The sequence below is a fragment of the Akebia trifoliata genome, chromosome 8 (genome assembly GCF_017979445.1).
Source record: "Akebia trifoliata isolate Shusen 1 chromosome 8, ASM1797944v1, whole genome shotgun sequence".
NCBI lineage: Eukaryota > Viridiplantae > Streptophyta > Magnoliopsida > Ranunculales > Lardizabalaceae > Akebia > Akebia trifoliata.
Window position 1 is genome coordinate 49101895 of NC_141382.1, and position 13485 is coordinate 49115379.

Sequence of the window (13485 nt, forward strand, 5' to 3'; positions counted from 1 at the left end):
AAACTAATTTGTCTGAAGAGGAGAGGTGAGATGCTAGAAAGCCAGCAGTTTGAGTGCACTCTCTAAAGTAGAAACTGAAATCTATCTTTTGAAAGTGGTTAGCTCTATCTTTGATGGCCTTGATTAGTCTCTCCTCGCTCTATAGGGCATTGCACTCTCCCTTGGTGCATTGTATGGCTAATTTAGAGTCAGCCCTCACCTTCAAGTCTTGAATGTTTAACTCGGAAGCCATCACCATCCCTTTCAACATTGCTTTGGTATTATGGCTCTCTAGTCTATCTATTGGAAGTGGTTAGCTCTATCTCCGATGGTCTTGATCAGTCTCTCCTTCCTCCATGGGGAATTGCCTTCTCCCTTGATGCATTGTATGGCTAATTTAGAGTCAGCCCTCACCTTCAACTCTTGAATGTTTAGCTCGGAAACCATCACCATCCCTTTCAACATTACTTTGGTATTATGGCTCTCTAGTCAGCTTGAAGATTGATGCAAGCCCACACACACACTAGAAGGGAAAATTAATCGAAGGTCCCTAGTGGAGGAATTTTTTCCTAAATACTCCATAACTTTTAGGGCTTCTATTAATAGTCCATTTAGTCAAACATTTCTTTCTAATTAGTCCTTGAACCTCACTCACATTTCTCACGATTGAAATGCCGAATGTGCCTTAACCATTCACATTCACCATTTTCATTCAAAAAATTAGATTTTAGACATCCCAATCGAGTTTATGAGACTTCATTCTGACGTAAAGGATTTGAGAAGAAAGACTAAGCCATTTTCAATGGCTTCTTCAAGTATTTTGAAGACATATGTAGAAAAGTAGGTTTTTTTTTTTCTTTCGATTTTTTGTTTTGCTTTTGGATGAAAATCGATCAAAGATGGTTCTTTTGGTTTGAAATCATCTAGACAAATCATTATGTTAAATTTTTAGTCGATTGTTTCATGTATTTTAGTTGGAAAATCTCAACAAAAAAAGAGGAAAAAAAAAGAAAGAAAAAGAAAATGGGTGGGTTTTACAACGAAGAATTTGTCAATTTTACAAATTGTCGAAGTCAATGATAAAAAACGGTGAGCTTGACAATAAATAAAAAGTGATGAGTTCAACAATAAAAAAATTGACCTCGACAATAAATAAAAATTGGTGAACTTGACAATAATAAAGGACCATTAAGAGAAAAAAAAAATGTGTACTAAATGGACTATCAAATTCTAGGACTATTAAAAAAGAAAACCCTCCCCCACCCCCCGGAAAAAAAAAATAAAGGGAGTAAAAAGGATGGAGCTATGGATCAAAGGCTCTTGGCCCAACATGTTGTGGAGCTGATCGAAATATATTGCTATCCTAAGCTGGGAATATTTGGAAAGTTAGGATGTGAGGATCAAATTCGAGATAAAATCATAAATACAAAATAAATGAATAAATAAATAAAGACATTGAAAATTATAACTCAAGAAGATTTAAATGTTTCACTAACTCTAAGAAAGAAATTACAGCCCTTTCAATCTCATGGAGTCCTGAAAGGAAAAAAAATTGAAGTGGCCACCTCGACTTCAAAATTTCGGTAGAATCCTTTCCTTTGAATTACACGTGGTATTTTCAAGGAGCTATTCCAAATAGTGATAAAAATGTAGGGGTGTGAAATAAATACAAAATGCCACATGTCTTGTAACAACGAGGGTTCCTCCAAAATTTCAAAGTCGGACTCATCCTAAAATTATTTTCACTATGAATACATATGTACCCAAAATCCGAAATATGAAAAATTATCTCTATGACCCCAATTTGGGTACAAGTGTAGAATGCTTTGTATAATACACGTAATCAATCACCAAGTTAATTCAACACATCTATCAGAATATAAGAAATTTATAAGCCTTGAAAAGTAAAGAACCCGATTCAATATGGATTCTAGATATAGCTTAGATAGAATGTGATCATATTGCATCAACAACAACAACAACAGTAGGGTTGTAGAATATTGGAATCAAGGTAAAAACCCGAAATACGAAAAATTCGTTCTTTTTTGTTTTTTTTGGTGGGTCTTGCTAGAAAGGTGGAGGTATCTTGCAGTGATGAAGCAAAGTCTTTGGCAGTTGTGTATCTTACTTTGTTGCTGATAATTGTTTGTGGAGTCCTACAACTTGGGTCAGTAATTTTGAGATAAAAATTGGGTTACTTTCAATTGTTTGAGGTGCTTTAGTCCTGATGAGGGAACTCTTGTCACAAGAAAATGAAGAAAATATAGAACACGGCACAATTCAAGGTAACCTGCCTTCGAGACTAGCTTGAGAGGGTTGATCTCCTAATAGGAAAAATCATTAAAAGAGAGTTAAATATTTTAATATTTGTCAAAAAGATTTTTTTTTTCTTTTTTAAATGATCAAAAACTAATTAATTCGTTGGACAGTCTAGAGTTTTAAATGGAGCCTTTTTTTTTTTTTTTTTTTTAAAGTAATGCATTTTAACACATTAAAACACTAGACAGTCCACCAAATTAGTAAAACTCTGGAATGTAGAGCGACTTAATTCATTTTTGATAATTTTTGAAATTTTAGATTTTTTTTTTTGTAAATATTAAAATATTTAACCCTCTTTTAGTAATTTTTCCTATCCTAAATCAAAGGGATTGTAATAATGTTTGTAGTTAAATTCAAATCACAATATAAAATATTATTATTTATAAAGAGAATTTATTGCCTAATAATCATAATCCTATGTCATAATCCAAATCCAATTCTTAAGCTTAGGGAAATTTGGATTTAATTTGGAGTATCTTAATCTTGATTATGATCATGGATTGTCAAAATCAGATTATAGAAATTGATTTTCAGAATCCAAAATCTCGTTGGTTAACACTACTGCTTCTCAAACTGATCTTATGCAAAAAAAAAAAAAAAAAAAATTACTCTAGCACATCTTCAAGTTGAAGATAAGATTAAAAATATTTATCCCAAAACTTGAAGATGATAGATTTTTTGGGAAAAAAATGGCATTTGGAAAGAGGTTAAAAAAGAGGGCATTTAGATAATTTTAGAATAGCTTTGAAGAAAATTTACAGTTAAAGGGCATGTCTAAATTAACCGAAGAATTATGATGGTTTTGAATTTTAATATAAAAAAACTATTATAATTATTATATGCATTAAAAAAAAAAAATGCAATTGCGAGTGATTTACATGTTTAAAGTAAGACCTTTAAGTACAAACTTGCAAACAGAATGACTTGAGAACTGTTTTTGATTCTCTATGTTTTAGATTTTCGTTATGAGAAATCAGGTCCATAATTCGATCCAAATGATGTATCGAAATCTAGAATCTGATTATTACCAAGAATTGGATTCTAGAATCCAAACCAAACACCTCCTCAATGTCAATCCTAATCCTTAAGTTGAGCAACTTACTAGTAATTATTATGCAACCAACTTAATCTACCATTGTACATCCTTGCCTTTTTTTATTTTTTTAAATCTTTTAAACATATTATTATCCCCTAAAGTTGAGAAAACTCTTCCCTTTAATTATATTTCTGATTGACTATAAATTACAGAATAATGATTATAGTAACCAAGGGCATTCGAGAGTTAGCTTCTAATGTCATTAAAATTATACATCATTTAAATATTATTTATGTATAAAGGTTAAAAGTACATCTAATTACGATGGAGTGAGGTTCACTTCTTCTATAAAAATACCAAACTATAATTATAGTGTCTAATGATGCTAGGCTAAAAAAAGCTACCAATAACATTAAAATTGTGTCAAAAAAATTTAATAGAGTATTAAGAAGATGAACCTCACTCACTCTCCATTGTTAGAAAAAAAGCCCTTGTCTTTAATCATCTTGATTTTTTTTTTACTTTTCAAAACTAATCATCTTCGATGTCTTGGTTAAAACTTTTTATTTACTTTTCAAAACCAATCATCTTCGATGTATTGTCGAGCTCTCCAATTTTTATTGTTAAGTTTGACAATTTTTAAATAAATGTCGAATTCGACCATTAAATGTTGAATTTGAAAATAAGAAGTGGTGAGCTCGACAAAATCCAGTTGTTTTCATTTTTGAGTTTTTTTTTTTTTTTTTTATTACTAAAATACATGGAAAGGTCGATTAAAAACTTGACATGACGACTTGTGAAGAAGATTTCAAATAAAAAAAAAACCATCCTTAATTTATGTTCATTCAAAAATAAAGTTTTTTTTTTTTAAATCATAATTTTTTACATATATCTTCAAAATTCTTGAAAAATCTCTTGAAAATGATTTATTCTTCTTTCTTTCTTTTCATTGGAATGAAGTCTATGAAACTCGAGTAGGATGTCAGAAATCCAACTTTTTGAAAGAAAATGGCGAGTTTGAATGATTAGGACAATTTTGACATTTCTATCGTAAGAGATATGTAGAGTGGGGTTCAAGAACTGATTAGAAGTAAAAGTTGAGTCTTGATAACTTTTGCCTTTAGGGCACATGTTAAAGTGCAATCAATATGCTTAGAAAATTGAAATTTGTATTGAAAATACCCTAAACAAATATTTTTTTATCAAAATAACCCCAAATACTTATTCCTAAGGTGTATTTATTGCACTTTAACGACCTTAACAAGACTCATAAAAGTTAAATGGACTATTAAGAGAAATCCTAAAACTTAGGCATTAATTAGAAAATATCTTTATTATGTACAGCCTTATTAGTAATTCGCAATACAGTAAAAATTCTAGCTCTATTCAATTTTGGATTGCAAAAATCCGATAAAAATTTTGACAAATGGAAAATATACAGCATATGCTTCATACGTGAATTATCCATTTCATTTCAAAGTTTTGAAAACAAAAAATTCGGCCATATGATAATGATGTTAATAGTGATGGTGATGATGAAATTGGTGATCGTAATAATGATGGTGGTGATTCCATTGATTTTTAAAAGAAGACCAAAGTCAAGGGATAAATCATCAACTTGAAAAATTAAACTGTAATCTCAAATAAATGCAAAGGGCCATGGCATTAATTTTTTTAAAGATAAAATGGACATTTGTTAAGTAAAAAGGTGGATTCCTCCAAAATTTTGAACGTGACCACTTCAAAGTCGACTTGTGTTACATGTCATAATTTACAAATTTACACTTTGCAACATACAATACGTTATAGTAGCATTTTTTTTTTTTCGCTTAGTTTTTTAAAAATACGTAAAAGTTGTAAAAAACGTGTTTTATTCTTTTTAAATTTAAAATTCACAAATTATTCAAAATAGTTCAATAATCCTGAATAATACTTTTATTGAAAAAAATGAAAAAAAATTAGTGAATTTTTCAAGAATTAAATTGGAGATTGCTAACAAGGATTAATAGAGAGAATTTATTGGCACACCAACTTTTACTTACAACACACCAATCCTTTTGGAATAAAACATATAAGATCGGTGTGTCATAAGTAAAAGTTGGTATATTAATAGAAGGAGAGATTCTATTGCCACACCAACTTTTGCAAGTGCACCTCAATTCATTGAAAACGCTAAACAACTAATACACATCTTGGGGTGTTCTTGGTAAAAGTTGGTGTGGCAATAGAAACATTCTATTTACACCACCAAAAGATCAGGATCAAGATTTGCTCCAGTAGGACCGGGCTTCTGTACTCAAACTTAACTACTGGGTCAGCTTGAACACCACCTGTCCCACTAACTGACGATTAAATACACATTGTCAGCCTATTCGTGGAAAACGAAAACGTGGCATCGAAGTGTCCGAAGAGCAGGTTTTGTCGGCTGTACAGAATATTTAATTCCAATCCCAAGTAACCCTAAAATATGTGGTAGAAAAGGGTGCCACGTTACTAATTTAAGGGATCAACTAATTGCACACCTCCCATTAGCATTTGCACTCCATCACTTAAAAATTCTCATTTCCACTCCACTAACATGATTACACTCCAAACATAATTAAGTAAATACTGCACCTTTTTTTTTTTCTCTTCTACCTCACTCATGTCCAAAGAAATTATTATTGGTTCAATAATTTTTATAAGAAATGTGTGATTGTTTATAAATCATGTTTATAAAGTTACACATTTTGTAAAAATTACTTTGATTTCAAAGAGAATGCAAACAAAATAAAACACAATTAGAGATTACAGGCAAAACAAAATACAAGTAGAGAATACAAAATTGCAAGAAGATGAATAAACTTTAAACCCTAAAAGATTAGATATTAAAGTGTAAGTAATAAGTTAAAAAAATGATTATAAGAAAAAGAAAAAAAAAATAGAATTTTTTTAAGGTTGGTGGGGAATTAATGATTCATTGTGTGCAACTAGTTGGTCCTTTAATTTAACTCAAAATCAATTTGTTCAAGTGCTTTAAAAAAGTGATTATAAGATAAGTATAAAAATAGAATTTTTTTAAGGTTGGTGGGGAATTAATGATCCGTTCTGTGCAACTAGTTGATCCCTTAATTTAACTCGAAATCAATTTGTTCAAGTACTTTAGATACGGAATGGTTTCCGATCATTTTTTTTTTTTTCAAAAATTAATTTTTTATGGAGAAATTCTTTCATCGATATTTACAAAAGATTAAAATAAAGATCTTCTATAAATTTTAGTAGTCTAGAACTATGTTACTAAGTTGTTTGGCATCATTGGGTTCTTGGTTCGCCACTCTTGAACAAACCGAATTAGTAGTGGATATTTAAGTTTTTTATGTTAATCTAATAGAAGAAAACTCATGTCAAGGGGATAGTGGGGGCATCTCTAAAATTCACCAAAACAAAAGGATTAGCTAGGTTCACCATTTTTTATGAACCCTCTAAGTTCTGATAAATGTTTGACGCATCCCATTATTTCAAACTAATCGAATGATTCCTTGACTGCCTTCTTCTTGAGACTTGTATAAAATGACCTAAATGCACTTGTCTTCAACATCTAGGCAAAAACTCATTCTATTATTTGTGTGGTTTGATGCCGAGATATTATCTTGAGATCGAGGTTGAAAGAATGGGTAAACCCAGAGGTCAAAGATGGGGTGTGGGTTTAGAGAGAAAATTCCAGCTGATTTTTTATAAGAGATGAAAATGAAGGCATTTAGAAATTTTCTATTAATCTCTCATAGACGACCAAGATCAAGGGATATGTCATTAGTTTAAAATAAAGAGGGTCTCTCAAATATTCACCAAAAGCTAGAGGGATATATCTAAATTGTTTGGTGCAAGTCAAAATCAAAGCTTCTGAGCCCCATATAATTTGAGGTTATCCAATCAGTAATGGTCACTATCTTAGTATATGTTTTGTACACGTGGATGGTTCTCTTTAGTTTCATCTTTATTGTGCTAGGGATTAAAAGTAGAGAAACCCTTTCCTTACTATGATAGTGAGGAAAAAGGCGTTACTAAGCCTCATCCACCGTTAAAAAGATGTCCAGAAGCTCAAAATAAACCTTGAGATTTGTTACAACCTCGAGATGAATCTCCCTTAACTGATAAAACCTTTAAAAGATCAAAGATGTGTCTCAGAACCATAAATTTGGATGGCCACAGATAATGATCCTTTGGTCCCACTGGTGTCAAAAATCAAAGCTTCGAGCCCCATTGGATGCATCTTCGTTTTGATTTGAATAATTGAGGCTGTCAACTTAGAAAAGTTATCTGCCGTGGTATCTGTTTTGAGTTTGAACTTTATTTGTGGAGAGAGAAATATTATATTTTTAAATTTTATTAACATTTTTAAATACTAAAAAAAGGTTACATATCAGATGAAGGTGTCTTCTCTTAAAATAAATGAAAATAATAAAAGAGAGAAAAAAAATAAAAATAAAAATAAAAATAAAATAAAATAATTATTCTGATGCACGTAGTAATTTACGTTATTTTATAAATAACATACACTTCTATTTTAATTGAAATCAAAGTTCAGTTGTGCCAAAAATTATATATTTTCTCAAAATTTGCATTAATATTGAGAAAATCTATCATACAAAATTTTATATAGACGAATGCCTTTTTTTATAAAAAAAAATATGAAAAAAAAATTAATTAAGAAGAGAGAGAGATTAATTAATTTTTTAAAATAATTTTTGAAATTCAAATCTATTTGTATTTATAGATATTAAAGAAGTTCTAATATTTATTAAGAGGTATAAGCCTAGGAGTGCCAATAGCATTAACCAAGAGATATAAACATTGGGGTGCAAAAAGCATTAATGAGTGTCATATAATGAATCAAATCATTGAAAAAAAAATTTTTTGACGTCTTTTGAAAGAAAAATCGGTTGGACAGCAAGTTCTAACTATTTGATAATTATCCCATAAGTATGGAGTAATTTAATAAGTTATTCCCAACCAATGATATTAATTATATCATTTAAAACCACACCAACTTAAAAATAATTTAAAATTTTATCAAAAAATAAAATAATAATAATTTTATTTGAATCAACACTAAAAAAATATATAAATTATTTATTTATTTTTTAACATCTTCTAAAAATATAATTTTTTATAGAGTTGCTATTGGCACCCCAATTTTTACTTCTTACATCCCAATTAAAAATGAAGAATGGTGAATTACCATTTCATGCACTGAATATTCCAAAATACCAAGTAATTCGTGGATACGTAAAAGTGAATAGTGTATTGTGTGCATGTTTCAGAAACTAAAATGAACAGTGTAACAAAACCGGAATTTGGACAAAAGTTGCCACACGTTTTGGGAAAATCCCAATGATGAATTTCCATTCCGTGGGTTAAAAATTGACGAAATTTCGAGTTTGGTACATTATTCATTTTAATTACCAAAACACACATTCATTATTTTTATAACCTCGAAACCCGTGATTTCCTCACTTTTAATATCTATGATTTCTAAATATACCAACTAATTCATTGATTATAAAAATGACAAATTCACTTGAAATGTGTGTTTTGGGAATTAAATGAACAGTGTACTGAAACCAGAATTTGGACATTAATTGTGCACGTTTTGAGGAAAATTTCAAGAAAATAAGTAAATGATTGAGAATAAATAAAAGTTGGGGTGCCAATAGAAGCTGTCTGATTGATTTTTACTAGATTTCTATTCTTTGGAATTTATATTAGCCTAATCATATTTTTAAACTGCTAAAAATCCACGGTGTTAGTATTTTGTAACGTTGAGATTATAATTTGACTCAAACCGTTGTAATGTTTGAAGTGTATGCTTTACTCATTAATTGGGATGTGATAAATAATATAAGAAATTGGGAGTGTAATAAGTTAAATATGGGGTGCCAATAGCAGCCTCTTTTTTAGTTGACACAAACTATTATTTACTTCACATTTTTTTTATAACTAATTTAGATTTTGTCCAACGAATAAGGATAAAAAGCCCAAAAAAATGACTTTAATAATTTGCTTGAAGAAAACTAGTTGTTTACTTTCTCACTTTCAATAACATAAAGACTAATGGTTTTCTAACTCGAAAAGACTTAGTCGGTCTGTTCCTGGCTCACATGGCGAGGGCACAGAATCATTGATCTTTTCCTTGTGTATCTCAAAAAAATAAAATCTATGATTTCATGCCCTTAATACGTCAGCCTAGTACAGACTAAGTAGGTCTTTTCGAATCAGAATATCCCAACTTTAACATAAAACTTGACTTTAGACAGAGTGGAATAGAGAAACAAAATGGTACATCAACCTCAAATATTTGAGATCAGACTTTAAAAAAAAAAAAAAACAAATCTAACAATTTTATATTTTCTTTACAATTTGTCTTGCAGTTAATTTGTATGGTAATGAAATAAAGATCAAATTAGGTGATGAATTTGGTCGGTACTACAATGATATTTAAAACACCAAATACCTGCCATTCAAAAACACGTTTTCCATCCACTTTTCCCAACTAACAGCCTCCCTCCCATGGAAAAATAGACCCATATAACTTCAACTTGGGAGAACCACGAAAGAAGACATTATTTGAAGATTATGAAGGAAACAAACATAATTAAAGTGTGGGAGGAAGAACACCAATAGCTTAACAGACAAGGATTCAAAATCAAAATCATCCCAGTTGTTTAAGAGAGAAACAGTAGTGAGAGGCAGAGAGAAAAGCATTTCCTTTCAATGGGTTTTGCAACCACCATAGGAAAATAAATACCAGCTTGGAAGAACCATTGGTGAAGGGAACTTTGCAAAGGTCAAGTTGGCCATAAACGTTGAAACCCATCAGAGAGTCGCAATCAAGATCATCGATAAGCAGATGGTTTTGGAAAACAAGCTCATGGATCAAGTTAATTCCATGCAAATTTTATTCTTCTTAATAAATGGTAAAGTGATTTGGTTTTTACAAATTTTCTTTACTCCCCAAATTTCAGGTAAAGAGAGAGATAAGTACAATGAAGCTTCTACATCACCCCAACATCGTCCAGATATACGAGGTTGGTTCATTGATCTTAGATCCATGGACAGTGGGATTTCAAGTTTGTATTTTAGGGTATTGGGTTCTAGTTTTTGTTAGTTGTCGTCCTCTTTTGATTTCCATTTACAGGTTATCGCTACTAAGACAAAGATCTACATTGTAATGGAATACATTTCAGGAGGCCAGCTCTCAGACAAGCTGGTGGGTTTTGGTTAAGTTCCTCTATGGTGTTTCAGCTTTTTTTTCTAATCGACTTTTAGTCTGCATCATTTTCCTTGTCAGTCTTACCTCAAGAGATTAAGTGAAGATGAAGCAAGGAAATACTTCCAGCAATTGAGAGTCACCGTTGACTATTGCCATGGCAGAGGAGTTTATCATAGAGATCTAAAGGTTAGAATCCAAATTCCAATTCAACCATTCTCTAATGTTGTCCGTGAAAAATGGAGGAAACTAACTTAGTGATGTTTGGTGTTCAACGAAACAGCCTGAAAACCTTCTATTGGAAAGCAAAGGAAATCTTAAGGTCTCGGACTTCGGCTTCAGTGTGTTGCGAAAGGTGAGAACAGCTTATGATTTTGAATATTGTTATACTATCGGTCAGATTTAACTTTTTGGATCAATGACTTTTAATACAATTTCAATGGATTAACAGCCCGGAGACTTATTATACACCGTATGCAGCTCTCCAAGCTATGTAGCCCCTGAAGTAAGTACCAAGTACAGGGATTCCCCTTTAACTTAATATGCACATTTGAATTGCCTAACAAAAGCATAAGATAGAAATAATTGTACCTTCTCAATTTCATGCTTGGTGGTCTCCTCGTATGGTTAAATCAGGTGATTGCGAATAAGAACTATGATGGAGCGGCAGTGGATGTTTGGTCTTGTGGAGTAATCCTTTTTGAATTACTTGCAGGTTATCTACCCTTTGATGATCGTAGCCTGATGAACTTGTATAAGAAGGTACATGTCTATAGAACAAGATAGCTTAGCTGCCGATGTAAACTTTGACCTTGATTATGTTTGTTTGTGTACGAAGATAACGAGAGCTGAGTACGCATGTCCCGAGTGGTTTACAGCACAGCAAAGAAAACTAATTTTCAAGATATTTGATCCATTACCAAGAAGGGTACTCTTCGAAACATTACTCAAAACAGCTGAATCATGGTATTATAAATCTTGTAATAACTTCTTCTCTTCTCAATATAGAGGATGACAGTAGCAGAGATTCTTGAAGATGAGTGGTTTCAAACCAATTATGAGCCTTGTACAGGCATCGATTCTGATGTAGACATCAATTTGGATGACATTCAAGCTGCATTTGATTGTATCAATGTAAGGGCTACCAGCATCTCTTTAAGTTTATTCGCTCGATGCAGTTGTCATGATCCGAGTAAAACATACAAAAATCAATCCAGGGAAACGCCACCGAGATAGAGAAATCCAGAACACCGAGTTTCATTAACGCCTTTCAACTGATTGCAATGTCTAATGACCTTGATTTGTCAGGCCTCTTCGAAGAACAGGCAATCCTCAAACTTCGATTTAAGTTCGCTTCCACACATGTTTTCTTCCTTCAATTTCTAAATTTCAGCGAATCTTCATTTTTTGTGTAGGATGACAACAAACAGAAAACAAGGCTGGGGTCCAAGCATCCAAGTAATGAGACCATAGAGAAAATAGAGGCCGCTGCAAAGGATGTAAGTCTCTCAGTGGAAAGGATGAACAACTCCAAGGTAATCTGCCCACTTTCCCAGAAAAAAAATATAGGAATTACTCAAATGGCTACCATAATTATAACTCCTTTCGAGCATCTCAGGTTAAACTTCATCAGCAAAATAAGTTGCCCAGATGTAGCAGATCATATTTTAACTTGTCGGCAGAGGTACCCAACTCTCACTCTTTCTCTGCACGAGCGCGTGCGCCACCCACCCACACACACACACAGCAGCCTCATTGTTTTATGGTCGATGTGGCAAAACTCAGGTTATTGAGGTGACACCAACAAATTGTGTAGTTGAAATATCAAAATCTGCAGGGGAGCTAACAGTGTACAGAGAGGTATAAACCCGTTCATAAAGTATGTTTTGCTGATGATCCAAGAACACTCATTTTTAATGTGGTGACCATGATAACCAGTTCTGCAAAACTTTATCAAATCTTCTGAAGGAGAAATCAAATGCAGCAGAATCAAACATGCCCTCAGTGGTTGGCCTCGATGTTAACGACATCCAAGAAATTGAATGGTAATTCCACACCAAGTTCGATAGGGTAGAATGAATAATCACTACCGCATGCTCACCAGCCTTTTTTGAATTGACGCAGCTCCAAAGACTAAAGAGGAGTATGGATAATAAACAAGTCCACGGCTATTCATCCTCTTGAGAACAAATCTCTCCTTAATTATCATTATCGACTAAAGGTTCCTAATGTTCCTGAAAGAAACAAATATGTAAAGCACAGGGCACACAACCAAGAATTATGCCACTCCGGTTTTGGGATCACCCCGAATTGCTTCACTCTTCTGATGGCCAAAGGGAATGCAACAATCCATCTATTTCTCTGTTTCGACATGTTGGAACAAAGGGTGTTGGTGCAGCCATAGAGGATAAAAAAATATCTTGAATTGAATTGAAGTTTTTGGCATCTAGTGTGGTTTCATAAGTGTGATGTCTGTAAAGCTTTTTTGCTTGATTTTACGAATTTGACATTCTATAACATTCCACTGAAACATAAATGATGGATTTCGTACTATTTGTGCTCAAAAAGAGTGCCATGGAAGATGCACTCTCTCAAGCACTTCAGCACTTGCCATGTATTAATGCACTATTGTGTCTAAATAGAGGATTTACTAAGCAGACTTCAACATCAATTATATAAAAAAATTCACTAAACTTTCCTCAAAATTGAACAATGAAAAAATTGTCTTGAATCCTGACTTCTGCCAATGGCAAGATGAGCTCGCTATGCTTCAGAGCTCTAAAGTTTGAGATATCAATGAGATCTGTTCTAAACATTAAAAAAAAAACTTCCTTCTCTGACGAGAATACATTGACGCTTATGTCTTCATCATAGTTGCTATTGGTGCATGTGTAGAACAATCCAT

General features: G+C 32.2%; 1 protein-coding gene across 6 annotated transcripts; it reads left to right on the plus strand.

Moving 5' to 3' along the window:
- The first annotated feature begins 9873 nt into the window (after window positions 1-9873).
- On the plus strand, window positions 9874-13147 carry CIPK21 (CBL-interacting protein kinase 21). Of its 6 annotated transcripts, XM_086449143.1 has the most exons (16): window positions 9882-10250; window positions 10336-10398; window positions 10509-10580; window positions 10662-10769; window positions 10864-10935; window positions 11032-11085; window positions 11217-11342; window positions 11419-11508; window positions 11589-11714; window positions 11798-11905; window positions 11996-12115; window positions 12199-12264; window positions 12366-12382; window positions 12425-12440; window positions 12519-12625; window positions 12705-13147. In XM_086449143.1, exons 1-16 carry the CDS (start codon window positions 10221-10223, stop codon window positions 12715-12717), a joined length of 1188 nt encoding a protein of 395 aa, XP_086305269.1. In that variant the 5' UTR covers window positions 9882-10220; the 3' UTR covers window positions 12718-13147. The 6 variants fall into 6 exon arrangements, 5 of the variants coding, with proteins under 5 accessions (XP_086305267.1, XP_086305268.1, XP_086305269.1 ...); XM_086449142.1 differs by having other exon boundaries at window positions 9881-10250; window positions 12366-12440; window positions 12549-12625; XM_086449139.1 differs by having other exon boundaries at window positions 9884-10250; window positions 12366-12440.
- The last annotated feature ends 338 nt before the right edge of the window (window positions 13148-13485 follow it).